The sequence below is a fragment of the Protopterus annectens genome, chromosome 1.part2 (genome assembly GCF_019279795.1).
Source record: "Protopterus annectens isolate FY-2018-M chromosome 1.part2, PAN1.0, whole genome shotgun sequence".
Lineage (NCBI taxonomy): Eukaryota > Metazoa > Chordata > Ceratodontiformes > Protopteridae > Protopterus > Protopterus annectens.
Window position 1 is genome coordinate 117,033,288 of NC_056727.1, and position 24,015 is coordinate 117,057,302.

The window sequence follows — 24,015 nt, forward strand, 5'->3', positions numbered from 1 at the left end:
CCAGGATCTCCACCTGAGGAAGTCTTCTTTGGGGACGTCTTATAAATCCTGCGCCAAAAAGTTGGTTTGTCTACCCCAAACCCTACCCCTGAGGAAACCATGTTCTTGGAGGCTTTTGGGTCTGGCCCATCTACATCTTGAGTGTATCTCCCCCCCCCCCCGGCTTATGCACTTGTCAACCTAGTATCAAGCAGGGCTTGAAAGGAGCCAAACACTGTAGAACCTGTCCCCAAACACGTAGATAGGATTCTTTATATTGCCCCAACAGACTGACCACATTGGACCAAAGGGATCCCTGTAGATGCCATGGGTATTGCAGCAACCACCAAAAATGAGCTGGCTCAGGAAAGCTCCACTGTCCATCCCCCTAACAGGGAGTCTAGGACCGTGGAAAGATTTGGCAAGAGAGTTTACGCTTTGGCCACTTTCACTGTACAAGCGCTAAATTATCTTTCTTATTTTACTAGTCTACAGAGGGATTTAATCACATAACTCTCTAGCTCTAACCCAGAGTCCATGTCTGATGAGGAATGGAAGGTCTTTTCCTCCAGAATGGACACTCTACAATCAATTTCCAGCATGTCCAGGAGGTTAATTTCTCACACTGCAGAGGGCACCTCAAGGGCTGCTTGTTCAGGTATTGCCATTAGCATTAGACATCATGCCTGGATGCAGCTGTGTGACTTTGCGGAACATTTCAGGGTGTCATTTGTCAGTGCACCTTTTGATGGAATCGTCATTGTTTGGGCCCACTGTCAGAGAGAGACTCTTCCATAGCGAGAAAGATGGAAAGACCCTGTCTGCCATTGAAATCAGGTTTTCTACCTCACAAAGATCCTTCTCCAGGAATCAGGGTGGTGGTAAAAAAATTGTGGTTCAAAAAGACTCAAGGTCCTTTTCAGGAATCCATGGGAGAATTTTCCCCCAGAGGCAGATGGTGAAACAGTAATAATGGTAGACACCGCCCACACGGCAGAGGAGGTTGGCAAAATCAAGGGTCTCTAGATTAGTTCTTTGAAAGACCATTTCAACACTCCTGAAAGGTTGCATGACTGTCCCTCTGTGGAGGCAGTCGGGGGAGCTTATCCTTGCACCCAGAAGCCTGGATAGCCATCACATGATCTGTGTTTGCAAAGGGTCATATCCAGAGGGTATTCCATTCCCTTTTTAAAACATCCCAAACCAAACAGATCCCTCCCTGATGTTCCACCTAATCAGAGATTGCAAAGCTTTGGAGATTGTAAAGCTACTAGACAAAAAGGTCCTCCCAGATCAGATCAGGGATTTACTCAAGATCCTTTTTAGTACCAAAAAGGACAGAGGATCTGAGGCTAATGTTGCACCTGACATCCCTGAACAAGTCGGTGAACATCTCAAAATTCAGGATGGTCATGGTCCAGTCCATTTTATCTCTACTGCTATTAGACTTCTGGATGTGCTCGATAGACCTGAAGGACATGTACTATCATATCAAAATGAACAGACACTTCAGATGGTATCTATGCTTCAGGCTGGGAGCCAATCACTACCAATTCAGAGTCCTCCTTTTTGATCTCGCCACAGCCCTAGGGTGCTCACCAAATGCATGGCAGTAGTTGCAGGTCACTTCAGACTGCAGAGATTCCAAGTTTCCTTACCTGGATGATTGACTCTCCACTGCTCCAGCCAGGCATCTACTCACCCAAGTCAGAGATTATTTGTTAAACCTAGCCCCTACCATAGGCATAACCATCAACACACAAAAATCGCAATTGGACCCTCTCCAAGTAATAGACTTCATAGGACCATGTCTGGACACATCCAAAACCGTGGCCTTCCTCCCTCCAGACAGAATTTCTACACTAAGAGTACATGTCAGACGCATTCTGTCAGTACCGAATCCACCAGCAAAATTAGTACTCAGAGCATTGAGGTCTATGGCTGCCACAATTACCCTGTTACCTACAGCAAGACTACACATGAGAATTCTGCAATGGACATTAGCAGTTCAGTGGTCCTTATATGGCAATAGTCATGGCTTACCTGAGGCTCCTAGGATTCTGGGTATTTCCATACTTAGATGACTAGCTCCTAACCACCACCACCAAGCATCTACTACTAAAAGCAAGAGACACCACCTTGCACTTCTGCTCTCAACTAGGAATTACAATAAACTACGAGAAATCTGCCTTGTGGCCTTCTCAGCATGTCATATTTATAGGAGCAGAATTAGATTAAAAAAAACATGATGTCCAGACTTCCTCAAGAAAGAGTTCAAGTCCTACGATGTCAGGTATTAAATCCTGTTTCAGTGAATAAAGCGCAAGAAAGAATAGTACTAAAAGTTTTGCGGACCATGGCAGCAGCAATAACTCTGATCGCTTTAGCATGTCTAAAAATGAGAATTCTACAGTGGTTACTGACCACTCAGTGGTCGATGCAGGAATTGCCGATGTCCCACAAAATAATAACAGAAACTTGCAAAAAAATACATTCGCTGGTGGCTTTACTCCACCCATGTGATGCTAGGCCGACAATTTGTACTTCCCCAACCACTGGCCACAGTGACCACGGACGCTTCTCAGATTGGGTGGGTGGGCATTATCTGGGAAAGCCAATCCAAGGCACCTAGCAGGATCACGAGGTCCATTTGCACATCAATGTCTTAGAGATGAGAGCAGTGCTTCTAGCATTGCAAGCATTCCAGGACTCTCTTCCGCTGGAAACTATAGAAATACAGACCAACAAGATGTCAGTTGTATGGTACATAAACAAACAAGGAGGAACCAGCTCTTACCCCCTGTGTCAACAGACCCTGACAGTATGGCAGTGGGTAACTTCTTCCCAACATTTTCTGATAGCAGTGCACATCCTGAGGAAATCCAGCATTATAGCAAAATGATTCTGTTGCCTCACGAGTGGTTCCTAAAACAGGAGGTAGTGGAAATCCGCATATGGGTCCAGCCTTGTGACCTTTTTGCAACATCCATGAATGCCAAATGCAGCAACTGCTTTGCCCTTACCCCCCCCCCCCCCCGGGGGCGGGGGGGATTACCAAGGGATGCAGTTGTTCACGATTGGTCCCCGGGTCTCCTCTGTGCCTTTCCTCCCTTTCCACTAATACCCAAAGTTCTTCAGAAAGCCAGTTGCTTGGGAAGGGACTTGATGCTCATCGCCCCATACTGGCCTTGTCAAATCTGGTTCTCCTTATCTTCGGGAGGAGCCTTGGATTCTGGACCCAGTTCCAGACCTTCTGACTCATGCATCAGGAATGCTCCATCCCTCCCTCCAGACCCTCAAATTGACAGCTTGGCTGCTCCGACTCCAACCATAGCTGGGTTTCAGAACCTTTTTTCATCAGTGAAATACATTCTAATTTCTTTCCATAAGGCTTCAACAAAAAAGATGTATAGAGGTAAATGTAAAAGATTCTCTATATGGGCTTCTCGTAATCACATTGATCCCTTTACTGCTTCAGTCAACTCCATTCTAGAATGCCTGGCAAAATTATTTTATGAAGGTGCAGCTGCAGCTACTAGTAGAGTTCAACTAGCAGTGCTTTCTAGTTTTCATATTGGTGAATCTGGCCTCAGGATTATGTCTCATAGGCTATGCAAGACATTTCTCAAAGGCACTTTATTACTACGACCACCTGTCAGAGACCCCCCCCCCCCAGCACCATGGGTCTTAAATTTCATCCTATCTCATTTAATTTGTTCCCTTTTGAGCCAGTATCATCTTGCAAACTCAAGTTTTTTACATGGAAAACTATTCTTTTGATAGCTATTACTTTTGCTTGGAGAGTGTCAGAGCTGCAAGCATTGTCAATAAAGTCCCCTTACTTGCTTTTCCACACAGACAGGGCTTCCTTATGAACAAACCCCTCCTTTTTGCCAAAAGTATGTTCAGAGTCAATTTTGAACCAGTCTGTAGAGCTGCCAGTGTTTTACCCAAATTACGAGAATAAGGCAGAATGCATATTGCATCGAGTGGAATATCCATAGACAATTATGTTTCTACTTACACAGGACAAAGAACTTCAGAAAATCTGACCAGCTATTTATATCTTTTTCAGATTCAAAGAAAGGTAAAATGGCTTTCAAATTGCATAACCTTCATCTATAAATCTCAAAACAGAGATCTCCCAAATAGAGTTAAAGCCCACTCTACAAGAGCCATTGCAACCTTCTTCCTCTTTTTGGCTAGACTTCCAATTGATACCATTTGTGCTGTGGTAACATGGGTAAGACTACATACCTTTATCACTCATTACAAAGTCGACTTGGCCTCCAGGAACAGGACCTCCTTTGGTTTCACTATTTTGAAGAATATTCTCCCTTGAGCCACATAAGAAAGATGGTGCTAGGGATGCTGTCCCATCCTGGTAAGAATGAAGGTGAGGTAGGACAACAACACATGAAGAAGTTATGTGCTCACCATGACGTTCCATGTGTATTGTCCATCTTTGCCTACATTCTTACATCCCACCCTCGATTTCCCCGGGCATTTTTACTCCTGGAAGACCAATTTACAATTGGATATCATTATTCTCTGGAATTCTTTATTGCTTTCTGAATTATTAAACTGTCCTTATTTTTTCTTACTGTTGTTATTGCTGCAAACAAGATCTTGGGAGCTTTCCTGGTGCATGCTGGGATAAGGTTTAGCCACAAGCTAGTGGAAGACCTTGAGCTTGTATATAAATGCAGAGTTGGATCAGAGGGTCAGATCCAAACCCATCCTAGTAAGAATGAAGGTGATGGACAACACATGTGGAACGTTATGGTAAGCACATAACTTCTTTTTTTGCAAATAAATTTGTGAAGCACTGCAATCATTCTGTGTATTTTAGCGTGATATACTCTCCTACATGCATGATTGCTCAACCCATGTGTAACCAAGACTGTAAGTATTGAGTTTCACTCTGAATACCTTTGTTTACTATCTTTTTTAAAGATAAAGTAAATTTGTCACTTTATATGTGTTTATTGTCATGTACAGAAACATGTCAACACTTTCCCCTGCAATGTCACTGAGAAATGCTTAGAAAGTGTATTTGAACAAGATCAATGATGCAGTTAGGTTGTTTTGAACATTACTAGTAATGATCCGGATAGTCTCACCCATTGCATATCTGTGAATTGTTTTTCAGTTGCTTTGAACATAGCAGGTATAATTGATGTGAAGCAGAGCTATTAGGAAAGATGCCTGGTTTAGTGTGTGGATTAAATGTAGTTCTTGCTTCTGTAGTGAGCCGTAGGGTGACTTGTCTGATAGCACTGTTTTTGAGTTATATAACTACATGCATAAATCTAAAACTCTGCTATTGCTGTGTAGTGAAGTAGTTGAATGTGATAATTGTTGTACCGATGTATTTATGCTAGTAAAAGTAATAACTTAACTATTCATAACCTGATCAGGTGAGACAGCTGCAGGAAGATGCTGCACGCCTCCAAGCTGCCTATGCTGGCGACAAAGCTGATGATATCCAGAAAAGAGAGAATGAGGTTCTGGAAGCCTGGAAAACATTACTAGATGCTTGTGAAGGTCGTAGAGTCCAGTTACTTGACACAGGAGACAAGTTCCGGTTCTTCAGTATGGTGCGAGACTTGATGCTTTGGATGGAAGATGTAATACGTCAAATAGAAGCTCAGGAGAAGCCAAGGTAAAAATTAACCAGTAAATGGTACATGTGCCTTTTACTTTTCTTTAATAAGGACTGTACATGGAATATTGTGTACCTTTCTAGAACTGGTAGTTTAATTTAATCACTGAGTACTTAACTTAGAAAAACTTACACCTGTAAGTACCAGAAATGTAGATTAGAATTTGTAATTTTTATAGTTGTGCAGATTCTGTAATTTTATATTTGGGGATTATTAGGACCATAGTTGTGCAGATTCTGTAATTTTATAGTTGGGATTATTAGGACCATCTGTGTTTTGATGTTTTTCCTTGAAGATTTGATCTTCAAAATAATTTCAGACAGTATATCCTTGCATTCTTTTGGAACATCCACCCAGCTGATGGTACTCCTCTAGTGATTTTTCGGAGTGGCTCCTATAGGCCTCAACCCCTACCTCACACACAAGTGTGAGAGCAGGCACACACACACACACACACACACACACACACACACACACACACACACTTACACTTATGTTGATGGTGGAAGACTGCAAGGGAGGAATGAGACACCATTTCCATTGTTCTTTCCTAATGTCAGCTTGCATTAAACAAAAAAGCTCTTGCTTTATGTTTTTATCTTCTGTATAATGCATTTGTAATTGTTTGTATGTACACATCTTTCTCTGGCTTAGATTAATCTTCAGGAGAGACTTCTAAACTACTTTTTCCATTATGTACCTTTGAGCAGAAGATAGCTTAGCTGGATGTCCTAGCAGTGTTTGCTGCTTGCACTGAATGCAATGGGACCATCTTTGTTAGGAATCAGAAGGTTGTAAGAAATGTCGTTAAAAACCTAAACAGAAAGTCAGCAATGCTCATCATAATCTTTGAGCAGTATCCTCATCAGTTGGCGGTAGGTGTGGGAAAATGCCACCATTCGTGAATCAGGATGGCAGCTTCCTCCTTGCTCCCTCTTCCATACTCACAAGTGACTTTTTATCAGTGAGCTAGGCAACAGCCACAGTGTCTGTGGTCCCTCTTCCAGTTTCTGTTGATAGATTTCATGATCTCCTCCTGCATTCCTCTTAGTAGCTGGGGACCCGTGAAAATCTATTTTGTTTTTGTCACAGTTTAAATCTCATTAGGCATCCCCAGTGGCAAAGTAGTTAAATGTTGATGTCATTGTTAAAGGTAATGTAGAGACACTCTGTAGGATCAAATTAGCTTAGACGTCTCTCCCAATCTGTTGTGTGCTTTTTAGTGTTTTGTGGCAAGACTGAATTCAAACAGACAAGAATAGAAGGAGAGGAGTTTTCCCTTTTGGAGTCTTCCAGAAAAAGTCCACTTTTATCCACATTTTCTTAGAGAGATCTATTTCTAAATTTTTTCTTTTGAGTCTCTCTATTTTGATGGAGTTTCCATAGTTGTTGGGTTTCCCCTTACCCTCCCTGCTGTGGAGGATTTGGACTTCTCTAATGTTATGGCTGTGACTCAATACAAGTAGATGGTGCCAACACAGTGACAGAACTGTAGACTGAACCACTAGTGTAAGGGTTTTATTAGTAGCATCATATGGGCTTCTGAGTAGTTCATTTGACTCACTCAAGTCAGGTGCCTAAGCCAAGGTTGTTTACATTTTTTCTTTGATTGAGGAGAACTTCCCAACGATGGGAGATGCTGTGGATATCAGTCAGAATCTAGATGAAAGAGTGATATGTTCATGGAAAACTTACAATGATCCATGGATTTCAGCAGGGAACCAACACAAAAAAAGATTGCTTAGATTGCTTAGTCAGTACAGATTTCCGTGCAACACAAAGCATGTTTTTTTTTTTGCCATTGAAGTTGCCAGTTTAATGTAGTCATTGAAACAGACTTGGTGTTTGTCAAAAGTTGTCTTGTAAAACGTGCTTGTACTTCAGTGAATATTGCAGTTTGATACAGCAGCCATTACATACAGGTAACACAGGAGAGACTGAAAAATCCACAAAACTCTTTAGTGGTATATCTCCCACCAGAGTCCAGGAAGCTGGATTACGGAATGAAGATGTGTTATTTGACGTTCTTGTATCTACTTGTGTAGGGTCATGCGGCTGCATATACTTAGACTCCTTTGGGAGATGGTGTGCCTCTCTTCAGCTCAAAAGAAGAGGTCCCACCAACTCCAGATTTCTGTTTATTTTTAAGAAATTATCTGCAGCCAGCACAACAAAAGTAAGATCTTTTTAAGATTTCGTAGACTGTAAAATCAGGCCAGGTGGGCATGGGATAACCATGTGAAGGTACTCTTGCAGCACCAGGCTCCATGTTCCCTTCAGAACTGCAGCAGGAAGCTGTCCTAATACCTTTCACCCTATGTTCTTGGCTAAGAAATTAAAATGGCTGCCTATGCTCAAACAGCTTTGACAGAAAATGCAGCCCATGCATGAGCTTTGTTACTCTTTGAAGACACAAGTCTGTAAAGCTGAGGTTTGTCAGAAGAGGAAATACTTGAGGGAACTTAAGGTGCCAGACCCTAGGAAGGGAATTCCTCACCTTCCCCAGAATCAGCCATCTGTTTCCCATTGTGCAAGACCACTCCTTCCTTCAGCATGAAGTGGTTAGGGGAGTACTGTCAATGCATTTGAACAATCGAAGAGCTATAGTATGCGGTATTTGGGAGATAGGGCTGCTGGAGCAGGAATGTTCATCCTCCAAACAAAAGTGTCAGCTGCCTAGGTTTCATCTGGAAGCTTTCTCCATATTTTATGTGTGTGCCTTTGCTGGCGTACAGGGTGCTTTTGCTACAGCCCTAACCCCACCCCCTGGGTTGGAGGATAAACTGCCTTCATCACAGTAGAGACCCACTGTACTTTTGCCCTTGTAAGTGCAGGCTCCTGTACACTAGCTATTGAAGGCTTCCACCAAGTGGTGATTTGGTTAGCCGAAAGCTTGCTCTAGAATGCTCTTCACAGCATCATCCTTCCAAATAGGGATTGTGGTGGTCTGTGTCCCTGATCCTTCCCCTAAGATGTACACTACCATCCTCCCCTGTCATCACATTCAAGGTCCCCAGCTGCCATCTGAACTCTACTGAGCTGTAGTCTGGACTTCATCCCTCTATGCCACCAGTGCTGGCAGTGTTCTGAGTTTAAGTAAACCATTGAAGTATATTTATTAAGAGTTAGTTTGTGACACTGTTAGGTATGACCTGCCACTCCAGTTCTTTCTTCTCCAGCTGAAATGCATAGTTTTCAATAAGAGGGATTTGATCTATGATGTCTACACCTTGAAAAAAAAGTTTGCTGAAGTTTGTACCTGCAAGAGTATGTTTGAAAAGAATGTTGTATTAAAGCCATTTCTTATCGTATACATACATTCATAGCATACCTCTCAACCTCTTAGAGCAAAAAATCTGGACAAAGCCGTTAAAATGGGGAGTGGGACAAAGCCCCAAAAAATAGGGACGTTTTTTAAATATTGCTCTTACAAACTTAGGAAGTTGATAGAATAATAGGCTTTGTATTAGCATGAATTGTCTGAAGGGTATGAAGTCTAAAACTCAAATTGTCATTATTTTTTTACTTCAGTCTGTAATGATTTGCCAGAAAACCACAATTTTATGAAAAATGTACCAAAAATATGAGGCAAAAATCGGGACATTCTGTGAAAATCTGAACAGTTGAGAAGTATGATTCATAGATTCTCATGAAGGGATCTAATATATTTTCACCTTAGAAACTGAGATGAGAAAATAATTTTGTTTTACATACAACATTGTAGGAGTTCCAGTCACTGTGGAAGGTGGTCATACAAGTCTTATGGCTGCTAGGGCATTTGATGCACTCTAAATTGCTCAAAAGGCCTTAGTACTTGGTCTTCACAGGCTTATGTCCCAAGTGCACCAAGAAGTTTTAGGAGCATTTCCTTTTTTTCATTGCCTTCTAATCACTCCTTGATGTTTCTTGGCTCTTTTGTGGGTAAACCTAGGTCAGTTAACAAGCACAAAACTGACCATTTTTTTTTGTCTCCTAAAATAATTTTCAGCTCTCCTGGATAATATTTTTGATGTCTGGTCAAGCAGCTCTGACCCATACCAGGTCCTCGGGTTCTCTGCAATATCATGTTGTGGGGTTACCTTCCTTCCTTCAAATCAGAGTGCAAGGTTCAGACACTCTCATCAGTGGCTATCTACCTTCAAGGGTTTTCTCTTCCCTTTACAGTTGAGTTTCTGGATGACATCCTTCATCAGCCAAGATAACCTGGCAGCTGGTTAGAGGATGTCTGTACTGCTGTCAAAATCTAACCAGAAGACAGATGTCTTCCTTGGCCTATTTCCCATTCATCCTGAATGTTTTGCAGCAGTGATCCTATTATTTGAACATCTACAGTTATAGTAAGTACCCCCTCACAACTGCACTTTCCTAGTTATGGACACAGGCCACAAATATCCCTTTACACAAGAGCAGGAAAGCTCTTAAGCATGTAGCTTCCGACCCATTTTCCACTGCTTAGTCATTTAGCAAAAATAGACACAAAGTTGGAAAACATTGCTAAATGTCACTGATTTTTCATAAAACATCGTAACTGTGGAAACTGTATTATTGCATTATTTGCAGGCTTATTCAAGGGTTTCATGACTGTAGACCATTTTTGTACCCATATCCCTGCAGTCAGATGATTAGATCTCTGGCAATGTGTGCAAGAGATACCTGGATGTAGGCAGTTTAAAGAAAAATGTGCCTTCTTTTCAGCTGAGGTGTTCATGGATGAATATTACCAGGAGTACTCCTATTCACAAATAAAATTAATATGTTTGCATTGACATGCAGATGATTCTGATATACTGCAACTTAACTTGTAAGCACACCTTTTAGTTAAAAATGTTTTGTAAATGGCTTCTTAGTCACATCCTTAGAGTCAGTAGCTGGTCATTAATATAATCTCTTTGAATAATTAAGTTTGAATATATTCTGTAGCTATACCGTATTGCATACTGTCTAAATGTGTACATATTGTCCTGTTTGACCAAAAATGGTTCATTGCTATGTTATACTGAGTAATCTCATGAACTGGTTGCTAATTTCTGTTTTTTTTTTTTTTTCTACCATTGTAGAGATGTTTCATCTGTTGAACTGCTAATGAACAATCACCAGGGTATCAAAGCAGAGATTGATGCCCGTAATGACAGCTTTACTACATGCATCGAGCTTGGCAAATCTTTGCTAGCAAGAAAACACTACGCTTCAGAAGAGGTAGGACACACAGTAAGCATATAACAGTTGTATTATAGTTGAAATATGAACTGATATGGTAGCAGAAAATGTTTGCATCATGTAGTATTTGATGCCATTTATTAGCAGTAGCAGGTTCAGGTAGTAGATTAGCTGTTGTTAGGTCTCATTCATATTGGTCTGCCAGTGTGCGTGGGCTGTAGAGTATTTTATATCTGAGACTTGCTCATCAACTTGATTACCAACATATTCTGTTTAATTCAGGAGTGAAAGCTTTTTGATAGTGTGGATTTAATAAACTGTGTTGTTCTAATTTAAATTTTTCACCTGCATCCACATTAGGGAAGTAGACATCACCTTTAGGCAACTGGTATAGCCCTCTACTCATGTTCATACCAGATATTTGCCTCTGCATTTGTTACCATTCTTAGTGTATTCAGCCAAGTCTGCACAAACATTCATTTTAACTCATATATCAGCTGTGTATCAGGTTACAGTTTACAGATGGTACAGATTGTATGATCAGTGAGTAACATCTTTTCTGAAAGATGACCAGGTAAACAGTCTGTATTAGTAGTATATGTCCTTAAAGAACCCGACTTATTTTCGAGTATAACTGTTTTTAGTGCAATATGGAACCTTGGTGAACTTTATACTCTTTTTAAATGGAATTTGTTCTCAGTGTTGTGCAGAATATTTTGTTGGTTACATGTGCGTATTTGGACTTTTAGATTTTTTTTTTTTTTATTTTTGTATTCAGGCACCCTTTAATTTAGGTGGTGCCTTCTCAGCAGACTTCACAAGATGTTCAGCCTGAGATATCCATGTAAGACTAATCCCCATATCATCTGTTTTCTTTTCTTCATAATCAGTAGAGCATAATTTGTTCAATGCATTTGTATTAATTTCCAAAAGCATTCAAGGTGATAAAAGTTTTCCCTTTGGTCAATTAGCATGTTAGAAAATAGCTAGTCATGACAGGTGTCCCTTTTGCCTGCATTGTTTATGTCCAGACCATCAGCCAGAGTCTTGTCCTTTCTATTAAAACTTCATCGAGACTACTCTGGCATGTTATATTGATAGCTTTGAGGGGTTCCTTCAAAGATAGATATAAAAAAGGCCAAGAACCATTAGTCTTTTCCCTATGCTCAGGAAGGGAGCACAAACATGGTTAGTTTTCTACTAAGGATTATCCATGGAGGTGATCCAGAAGCAAGTCTGCCTTCATGAACACAGACAAACAGTTATGGCTCCTTTGAGGCATTGTACAGTGTTACTGTCAACATTTTGTTAGTGTTTTGTAGAATAGTTGCCTGTTCTTGATCCCTTCTCATCCCTCTGCAGTAAAGAGTTGCAGGTCTTTATCACAGCTCTTAAGGTGGTAGGGGGCCCATTAAAGACATTTTCCTCATTTGATTACTTGCCACTCATTGATATCAGCAAATTTTCTAACCATCCGTTTGGTTGTCATAGATGTTTTGCTTTGCATTGCTGTCTGTGCTTTGTGATGACATTTTTCTTGGCATACCCTGATGTTGGGAGCATTATGTCTGTATCATTCTGCATTGGCAGATTCTCAGAGTATTTCAGCTGACACACCTCACTGCGCAAAAAAATGCAGCTCCAGAGATTTTATGTTTGTGAGGGAGGACTTGGTTAACAGTTCAGAGATGTTTCAGGAGAAAAATGTGCAGAGGCTACTAGTTTGAGATTTTTCTCCTGCATGTTGGACTTTTTTTATTAAAATCCTTGTCTTTATAGAGGTATTAAGATAATCATGGTCCTGAGATGTCTCCTGTTTCCTCCAGAGAACCATTCTTTTGGTTACCTCTTCAGATTGTCAGTGTCCTAGGGTTTGTGGAATTTGTCTGTATTAAAGCCCAAAGTAGACTGTTTAACTATAATCCTTTGGAACCTCGGAACTGTATGGGTTCCATCCATGTTTCTTTTTCTTAATGGAACATTAAAGCATATTCAGTAATTGTCTATCTTCTGATGTTCATCATATTGTCCACTGTTGCAGTAGTGGCAGCTTCTTGGGACTTCTGCTGCAGAAGAACCAGCCTTACCTGACTTCCAGAGCCTTCCACCTTTTCTCCTCCTGACTGTGTAGAATGCCTGCTTATCCAATCAACAGCATGTCAGCGGTATAAGGATGTCCACCCATGATATCTTCAGTGTTGTTCTTCTTGCAGTGTGATTTGAAATTGCATATTGTGCTAGCATTTTTGTCAGCCTGACTTCTGGAGGTGTCAAATAAGTATCCCGTTACGGAAACTGTCTTGATCTTCGTGTTTCACTGTTGCAGTCATCACACCTAGGTTATCCTGCCAGGGGTAGCCTTCAGTCGGCCTGAATACCAGAGTCTTAGTATTTCTGCGTCAGTTGCTGTCGCTCCAGAACTGACGTCAGGTCGTCAGTGATATAAAATCAGGCAGCCGACGCCATTACATCAGTCTTTCTTGCTGAGGAGCCTGAAGCAGAAGCAGTTCACACGAGTGCCAGTCGGCCACTACCTGAGTTTTCCTTTCTGAATTGAAGTTGAAGTCTTCTAAAGCTAAGTACCCTGTTGGGGATCCTTTTTTTCTTGCTCTAACCGATGTCAGAAAAAGTTAACAATTGTCTCGCCTGTGGAAAGCAAATGCCACACCAAGATTTCCATTCTTACTGCGTCACCTGTTTAGGCCCAGACCACGACATCCCTCACTGTCGGTTTTGTGCTTTGTTCAACACCAGAACTATACACCGTTGGGCCCTTATTGTAGCTAAATATTTTCGATCTCCGTATTCCGAAATGGCTTCGGTAAGCCATCCAACTACCAATCTTCCGAAAAAAACATAAGGATAAAGACAGAGAGAGACTGCACGGGTCCAAAACTGCCGATGACTCTTCCTTTAACTCATTCACTCCGGGGCAGCTCAGGAAAAGCTGCCTGCTTAATTCCACCATAGGAACAACAGTGCAGCCTGAGCTAATTTTCAGAAAATCCATTTGTAATACCATACAGAAAACAAATGTTCATAACTCTTTAACTATAAGAGCTAGACTAAAAATGTAAACGAGAAAGTTGTTCAGCAGACACTGACCTTTCCAAGAGTGTAAATGTTGATAGTGTATATCAAAGTCATTATTAAATATGTGGCAAGGAATGCTGATATTGTGCATATTTTTTACCTTTTTGGAAAAACAAAGCATAATATCTTGGTCAATGTACCATGCAGACCCATACTATTTGAATGTAATTTGTTAGTATGAATGTCAACTTTAAAATGATACCTTAACCATTACTGTGTGATGTTCCTTTCTTGAGATATTCACAGAAATATGATTAATATATTATTTTTCATAATTGGTAAATAAACAAAGCATAATATCTCATCACCTATAACAGACACAGCCACATATCAGTGTAGAAGTTGTGCATCTGAATGTCAGCTTCAAAATGATGCATCATTTGTGTGATCACCATGCTCCCTTGCAAAAATATGGGCATAATAATGGAAAGTATTATAAATGTATAATTTTCATAATCGTACAAGACTAAACAAACTGTGATATCTGTACATGTGTAGAGTGCACAGACACAATTATTTTACCATGTTGTAAGGAGTAACACTGTCTTCAAAATGAGGTATTACTTGGCACACTGACATGCTCCCTTGCAAAGTTATTTACCAAAATATGAAAAAAATCATAATTTCCATAACCTAATTCCAAACAAACTTTGATATCTGCACATGTGTCAAACATACAGGCACAATTCTTTTACCATGTTGGAACCAGCAATACTGTCTTCAAAATGAGGTATTACTTGGCACATTCATATACTCCGTTGTAAAGTTATTTACCAAAATATGAAAAAAATCATAATGTTCATAACCCATGTCTGAAACAAACTTTGATATCTGCACATGAGTACAACATACAGGCACTATTCTTTTCCCATGTTAGAACTATCAATACTGTCTTCACAATGAGGTATTACTTGGCACATTCATATACTCCCTTGTAAAGTTATTTACCAAAATATGAAAAAAAATCATAATTTTCATAACCCATGTCCGAAACAAACTTTGATATCTGCATATGAGTACAACATACAGACACCATTCTTTTCCCATGGTAGAACTATCAATACTGTTTTCAAAATGAGGTATTACTTAGCACATTCAGATGTTCACTTGCAAAGTTTACCAAAAATATGAAAAAAATCATAATTTCCATAACCTAAGTCTGAAGCAAACTTTGATATCTGCACATGAGTACAACATACCGGCACCATTCTTTTACCATGTTAGAACTATCAGTACTGTCTTCAAAATGAGGTATTACTTAGCACATTCAGCTGTTCCCCTGCAAAGTTATTTACCAAAATATGAAAACAATATATAATTTCCATAACCTAAGTCCGAAACAAACATTGATATCTGCACGTGTACAACATACAGGCCCAATTATTTTACATGATGGAACTATCAATACTATACATATACACATACAATACATATTCGATTGTACATGCTAGCACTCTCCTGAAACAGTTGTTCTTTCTCAGCATCTTCACCAGCTTCTTACCACAGTTATTTGCCAAACTCATAAAAATATATTTTACACAACACATTTCATAACAGAGTTTTACTTGCCATACTGGTCCCTACTTGGTCATGGGTGTTTTCCATTCTTCTCACAAGCTGCATATTGCCAGTCTTGCATTGCTCTCCTCACGCCATTGTTGAGGTCAGTCAAGAACAAGGCAATGCCTTCCTCAGTTAGGTGAACGCCATCCCTTCTGAACAGGTGAACATCTTTTGTGGTGATGCTGTCAGGACAGATTGTAGATCCACCGACCCTGTGTATCAAGCCATGCATGAACCCATTCTGTAAACGTCTGGCCTTGTGCACTGCCCATTGACAGTTTGCTGTTTTCCACATCTAATGTAAAGGGTCTTGCCCTGACCTACATACATTTACTACACCTGAAGGGAGGGAAACTTGAGTGGAGAGCTCAACCAAGACATGTGAAAAGACTAAGACTGCCCCAGGCTTTGTCTTTTTGCATGTGTCCTTTTCCAGAGGGAAACACTGCATCACAGTGGCAGCCCTGAGGCCATTTCTACCTAGGACAGCAGCACTGTGGGCCTGAACTGAAGAGTCTCCAAGTTCCCAACTGCAATCCAGGTCAATCACAAGATCCATGGATAGCTGGGTATACCCCCCGTGATGCACCCACCAACACAAGAGAAGTTGGCATAAATCTCTGAAGAGGAACCTTTCTGACCTTGGTGCATAAGGGCTTGGCCAGTACCTTACAAGGGGGCACAGAAAGGGCACACATCCTCATCCTCCTAAACATGTAAATCCCATAAAAATGAAGAAGACAATGTGCACAGAAAGGACACATGTAAATCCCCTCTAAATGAACTACAGACAATGTAAGCAGATACATCACCCCATCTCCCAAGAGAGGCCACTGCCATGGTGATATTCATGTGTATATGTGCAAGTACATATGTACATACATACACATCGATATACACACACATATGCACAGATATAAATATATATGTATATACATATATATACACACACAGGAAAAAACATCAGAGATTTTGGAGGATAGCTAGTTGATGAAGAATGGAGGGAGTGGCCTGCAATGACTACAAATAGAGAAAAAACACAATCTGGCTTGTGCATTTGTCAAATTGATAACGACTTCTACTTATGTGAGTAACAGTGACAGCAGCTGAGACTTTTACCAGAAAAGTGATAATAACTCACTGCTGTATTGTAACTGCACTTATTGCTAATGTGATAATGACCTTCCTTTCAGTACTGCAAAGTTATGCATGCTCAGACAAAGGTGATAATTGCTGAACATAACCTGTTGACTAGGCATTCATTATATTACCTTGTGCAGCTGTTGTATAACACAGACTCATTATCAGTAAGGAGAACACCTGAGTAAAATAGTATAACACTTACATATTACTGAGCCCTTCCTCCCACCTAAATTCCATACATGACTGACAAAGCCAGGAAAAATACACAAAAAATATGGTAGCTCCATGCTGGCAGTTGTCAACAAGTGATAACTTTTATCTCACTCATGCAACTACTAATCACAAATAGAATAATACAAGCAGAAGTGATTTCTTGTCTGCTTATTTTACATTACACTATTAATTAGTCGGTATATCTGATGTCTTATATGCTGGCATATTACAGTATAATTACATTTCTGTGCTGTATTCTAAGTTAATGTAACCATATGTAATGCAACATTACCATCAATAAATCCTTCAGCAGCCCTTCCAAGTATGCAGAAGGAACAAAATGACAGATTACTCCCAATGACCCCTTCAGTAGTATATCTGAGTATACACAAGAACTAAAATGAAACATTTGCCACAAAGCCAAGTGTGAGGCTAAAATAGCTACCTAAGCCAAAAGGTAATCATAAGGCCTTTTTTGTTGCATTTGTAATCTCCAAAGCACAACTCACCAATGCACTGAGCTGATTGTGAACATAAAGGAATTGTCTCATGCACAAATTGTGGAGAAAGACCTTCTACATAGCCCACCTCATCATGAAGGGTTTCACATCTAGATCAAGAGAGGTAATCGTGCCCCTTTATTCATCCCTCATCAGGCCTATCATAGAATACAATGCCCCTTTTGGGATGTACCTTACCCGACACCTGCAGCAATTAGAAAGACCCCAAAAGTATCTCACCAAGAGGATCAAGGGTCTCAAACAGATGCCATATGCTCGGTTAAAAACTCCAGCTCTACTCAGTTGCATACCGCCTACTTGATCACGATCTATGCCTGACATACAAAGCTATGTCAAATCCAGAATTAATGGACATGCTCCACCCCAGTAAATCTAAATCCCTTAGAGCCACACGCTCAGGGACTTGAACCTCAGCACAGAAATAAATAGAACTTGCTGGAGGGACAGGTTCATAACCCAGAGGCTCCTTACGCTCTGCTCCTTCTCGCCTGAATAGAATTCCAGTTCATGTGAGGCAGAGCACCTCACTGAATCTCTTCAAGAAGAATCTCGATAAGTGGATGGGGGATCATAGGTTTGTCCCAGGGATTACTCCCATGTCACTATTAGACAGAGGCACAGTAAACTAAACCTTAAAAAGGGCACAGTATACTCAAATCAAGGGGTGGCGTAAGCCATACAGAATCGGGCTAGGCTTATAATTGCTCCAGGGCAGATAGCCTAGTATGAACCTATGAACCTATTTGTCAAAACTAGAAAATTTCTACATTTTGAAAACAGTTGTAATTAAAATTCTAATTTCAATGATCTTTGTTTGCAGTTTTTTAAATGTAACTTGATCTGTGCAAAATTCTCAGTACGTACTTTCAGCCTACTGCTTGTTACTGTCAACACCCACAGACATGCTTGAAGCCTCTTACCCCCCATTTTTCTAGACTCATCAAAAGCTTTCATACTCTCGCCCATCAGAAACACTTACATAAACTGCCATCCTTAGGGTTCACTAACTCATCACTATAATAAGCTCCATAACTACTTAGTGCAGAAATGAAATGGTAAAATAATTTCTCTACATTCTTGACAATAACTATTGGTTACAAGGATCTATAGTAGGCCCCAAACATAACCTGTTGAGTAGGCATTCATTATATTACCTTGTGCAGCTGTTAAGTAACACAGACTAATTGTCATCGGTAAGACGAAGACCTGAGTAATTCAGTAAAATACTATAACACTTAGATATTATAGAGCCCCTCCTCCCACCTAAATTCCAAACATGACTGACAAACCCAAGAAAAATTCCCAAAATATAAGGTAGCTCCATGAAACTATCTAGACTGTCTACCCTGCTTGGATTGATGATGTATGTAGACAATGAACACAGGAACTTTACCAAGCAAATGGTATAGGATCATGATCAGAACTGTGGAAGATGACAAAAAAATTGAGTGGTCTGGGTTAGGCACACACAGGCAAATGATGTTTGACATTATGGCATGTACCAGAACTAACGTGTAGTCTTGAGCACAGGAGCTTCCAAAAATGATGTCACATTCTGAGTGGTGGAAAAAGATTAACACCACCCCAGAACCCAAGGGTGGTCATAACATCCCTGTATTCTTCCCTTATAAGGCCCATTATGAAACGTAAACTGCATGATCACATTTCTTCTACAGTGCTTTCCAATCTTTCAATTACTTACTTATTTCTTTATCTGTCTTTGTGGGAAAGTCTAACTGTGATAAAACACGTTTTCAGAGGAGGCCTGAGAAGAAAAGCTCCACATTACGCAGCAGTTTTGACTTGCACATAAAGTAATTACATGATACAGTTAAATGATATCGGGTATCAGCCTTGTGCAATAGTCTTGTCAGTACTTATGAAATACCAAACATTAGCCTATGGAATAGAAACTCCAAGGAGTGTTTACAAATTTACCAACATTTACTTCTGAAAGACTCACACTTTCACTCCACAAAGCCTCTCACCAATTTTATGGTTTTCGCCAAGAAGAGACTAGCATAACGTAGCATACCTCCTACTTCCTACAGGTCTCACTGAATATTTCACAAACACTGAACTTGAAATATTATATAAGTAAAGCAAATAATTGCAATATAGGTTGCACCTCTTTTGGGGTTTAACATTTGTTTACTAGGAAAGGTCAGACATTGAGCCAGCAAACATAATGCCATGGCCATGACATGCTACAGGCGAGTGCCTGTAACGTGCTTGAGGAGGGCATGAGTGGCATATGATGGCAGAGTGTGTAATGGTGGATACTGGCAGCCTCTTGAAATCAGCTGCCTCTATGCAAAGAATAAGCAGCCACATACTTAGGGCCAGCTCTTATAGATAACTTTTAGGAATGGGACAAGCCACGTTGCTTCGCTAGGGATGGCTTGCACCTGTAACCCTTAGGCTTTCGTATACTGGCCAAGGCTTTTGCCACCCCCATAGTGCCTTTTTTTAGGCAAGGCTCAAAGGACAAACCCACCTCCATAGACAACCCAAGGATAAAAAAAATAAAGGTAATGCTACTCAATGCCAGAAGTCTAAACCTCAAGATGCACGCACTCGAGGCTCTCCTCATTATGGAGAAAATCGATGTCTGTGCAGTAACAGAAACCTGGTTCAAGGCTCCTGAGAGCACCCCAGCACTACCAGGTTATAACTCATACCATGCGTTTCAGCCCCAAAACTCGGACCGAAGCACAAAATGAGGGGGAGTATTTATATTCAAAGATACCTACACCTCCAGGTTAGTGGCACTGCACGAAACATCGGAAACCATCCATGTGCAACTAACAGCGGGCAAAACTGCCTTTCAGTTTGTAGCCTGCTATAGAACACCCTCCCTATTATAGGAACCCCACTTGGTATTCCTGAGAACACTGGAGAATATGAAGGTCTCTCCAAACACTATGTTATTGGGTGACTTCAACTACCCAAACATTTACTGGGAAAACTACTCAAGCCCAAACACCTTCGCCCAATGGTTCCTTGAATTTATAAACTCTAACGCGATGGAACAACTGGTCACCACTCCCACAAGAGGAAACAACATATTGGACCTTGTAATCACCAACATGGGGACTCTATGTTCCACACCAGAGGTAAACCCCTCATTGGTAAGATCAGACCATAAACAAATTTCCCTAGACATCCATATCCCGTCCCCACCTCCAGCCAAGGAAATCACGGTAAAGAATTTCTCAAAAGCCAACTTTGCACTTCTCAAGACTGAGGTGGAATCCTTCAAAGCCCCCGGGCCAGAGGATAATACAGCCCAATCCACAGAATCCTTTAGAAATGCATTCTATGAGCACCTGCATGAATGCATGGATCGTGCTATCCCAAATAAAACCAAGACTCACTCCTCCAAAAACAGGAGACCTGTCTGGTGGACCCCGGCCATAAATAAGCTATACAACAGGAGGAGGAAGCTACTACATGACAGAGCAAAATCCCAAAAAGGGAAGGCATCTCTGATCAGTATTAGCAAGAAACTTTTGATCACTCATAAAATCATCAAAGGCCAGTTTTGAAAGAAAAATTGCCCTAGACACTAAAGATAATCACAAGGCCTTCTTTAGTTATGTCAGGAATATGTGTGGAAACTCCCAGATATGCTCTGAATTTTTGCATAATGATACAATATATACTGAACCTACAGACATAGTCAACATCTTGGCTGACAGATTCAGCGCAAACTTCTCCCCCCCTTCCCCCCCAAAGGAGCAAATGCCTATCCCAACTGAATGTAACCTCTCTGACATCACAAATGCACAGGTGAAAGCTGCCCTCTCCAAAGCAAAAAAAACAGCATCTATGGGACCGGACTGTGTCCCAGGCTGTGTCTTACACGAGCTCCAAGAAGAACTGAACCCTCACATGAAGTCACTGTTCAAACTTAGCCTTACAACAGGATATGTACCCAAATAATGGCGTACAGCTACAGTGGTCCCACTCCACAAAGGTGGTGCCACAATGGACCCCGGGAACTATCGCCCCATAAGCCTGACTAGTCTGGTCTGTAAAGCTATGGAGCGTATTATTATGGAACTCATAAACAAAGACATTGGGAGCCTCCAGACACTGGACCCTACCCAATTCGGCTTTGTTAAGGGCAGATCTTGCCTCTTAAACCTAGTTGATTTCTTTGAAACAGTTACCAAAGCCATAGATGAGGGCAAGGTAGTCCACACAGCCTACCTGGACCTCACAAAAGCCTTCGACACAATACCCCACTCGGGCATCATAAATAAGCTTACCAGCTTAAATATCAACCCCTATATCACAAGATGGGTTGCAAACTGGCTCAGGGATAGAACCCACATGGTCAGAATCGCAGGTGCCATGTCCGAATCCAAACCAGTTACAAGTGGCATCCCACAGGGTTCAGTTCTGGGATCTCTCTTATTCGGTATATACTTCTTTGAGGTTCAGGCTAACACAGGGGGATTATGGCTGACAAAGTTCGCAGATGACTGCAAACTGGGGGCCATAATCAAATCGCCAGCCGACACAAGCATCCTCCAAAAGGGTCTCACAGAGACGGATGCTTGGTGCCAGAGCCACGGCCTCAAGCTAAATGCTAAAAAGTGCATAGTCGTCCCCTTTGGGAAAAACAAGGTACCCACAAATTATCACATAGGTGGTAATCCATTAAGTACGGAAGAAGTAATTAGAGATTTGGGGACCAACATAGATAGTAATCTCTCCTTTGATAATCACGTTGCCAAAGTGGTTAGAAAGACCTTCTATATAGCCCACCTTATCACGAAAGGGTTCGCATCTAGATCAAGAGAGGTCATTGTGCCCCTCTACTCTTCACTCATCAGGCCCATAATTGAATACAGTGCCCCTTTTGGGATGTACCTTACCCGACACCTGCAGCAACTGGAGAGACCCCAAAAGTACCTCACCAAGAGGATCATGGGCTACAAACAGATGTCCTATGCAGCTCGACTAAAGAAACTCCAGCTCTACTCAGTTGCTTACTGCCTATTCAGAGGTGATCTATGCCTGATGTACAAAGCCATGTCAAACCCAGAATTAATGGACATGCTCCACCTCAAAAAATCCAAGTCCCTTAGAGCTACATGCTCCGGGGACTTAAACCTCAGCACAAAAATAAATAGGACATGCTGGAGGGACAGATTCATTTCCCAGAGGCTCCCCTCACTCTGGAATAGAATCCCAATTCATGTTAGACATAGCCCCTCGCTGACCCTCTTCAACCGAAATCTGGACGCGTGGATGGGAAATCGCAAATTCTCCCCTGGGATCTCTTCTGTGTCCCTGCTAGACAGGGGCACAGTAAACTAATCTTAAAGGCTACATTCTGTGACCTACTTTACAGAGGCACAGTAGGCTAATCTAATAGGGAGGCGGAAGCCAAATACACTCTGGCTAGGCTTATAAATGCCCTAGGGCAGATAGCCTAGTATCTACCTATGAAAATCTGTATTCATTAACAGTATATCTGTAGCACACATATAAATTAAATGCAAGAATCCTGGTACGAACATGCACCAAAATGAAGCATTCACCCAAGGGATCCCTACAATAAAATGCAGAAGTATGCACAAGCACCAGAATGAAATATTTTCCCAAAAAAAACGTCAGTAACAGGTCCTGGTAAGAACATGCACCAAATTGAAGCATTCACCCCAGGGACCCCCGACAATAAAATTTGAAATATGCACATGCACCAGAATTAACTATTTCACTAAATAACCCATCAGTAACAGTTCCTGGTAAGAGCATGCACCAAAATGAAGCAATCACCCAAGGGCCCCTGCAATAAAATTCTGTAACAGTTCCTCATATGTATATATATATATATATATATATATATATATATATATATATATATATATACACCAAATTGAAGCATTCACCCAAGGAACACCTACAATAAAATGTTGAAATATGCACTAAGACCAGAATGGAATATTTCCCCAAACAGCCATTCAGTAACAGTTCCTGGTACGAACATGCACCAAAATGAAGCATTCACCCAAGGAATCCCTACAATAAAATGTAGAGGTATGCACAAAGACCAGACTGAAATATTTCCCCAAACGACCATTCAGTAACAGTTCCTGGTATGGACATGCACCAAAATGAAGCATTCATCCAAGAGATCCCTGCAATAAAATGTAGAAATATGCACAAGCACCAGAATGAAATATTTTCCCAAACAACCATTCAGTAACAGTTCCTGGTATGAACGTGCACCAAAATGAAGCATTCACCCAAGGGATCCCTACAATAAAATGCAGAAGTATGCACAAAGACCAGACTGAAATATTTACCCAAACAACCCATCAGCAAGTTCCTGATAAGAACATGCACCAAATTGCAGCATTCACCCCAGGGACCCCGACAATAAAATTTGAAGTATGCACATGCACCAGAATTAATTATTTCACCAAATAACCCATCAGTAACAGTTCCTGGTAAGAACATGCATCAAATGGAAGCAATCACCCAAGAGGACCCTGCAATAAAATGTTGCCGTACGCATGAGCACCAACATGAAGCATTTCACCAAAATGACATTTACCTCATCTGGGGTAGCTAGTAGCAGTGGAGTATGTTCACTCTTGGGATGGTGCACTTAGATGTTGTCATCTGTCCTTCCCGGTACACTTTGTATGATGTATCTGGGC

The 24,015-nt window shown here is 41.0% G+C and overlaps 1 protein-coding gene across 1 annotated transcript in view; it reads left to right on the forward strand.

The window, feature by feature from the left end:
* Positions 1–24,015, forward strand: part of SPTBN1 (spectrin beta, non-erythrocytic 1) — a 2,377,138-nt gene that overhangs the window by 1,840,428 nt on the left and 512,695 nt on the right. Inside the window, exons 27-28 of the mRNA XM_044055150.1 lie at positions 5,400–5,644; positions 10,703–10,841. Of these exons, the coding sequence (XP_043911085.1) occupies positions 5,400–5,644; positions 10,703–10,841 (384 nt within the window). The remainder of the gene's footprint in view (positions 1–5,399; positions 5,645–10,702; positions 10,842–24,015) is intronic.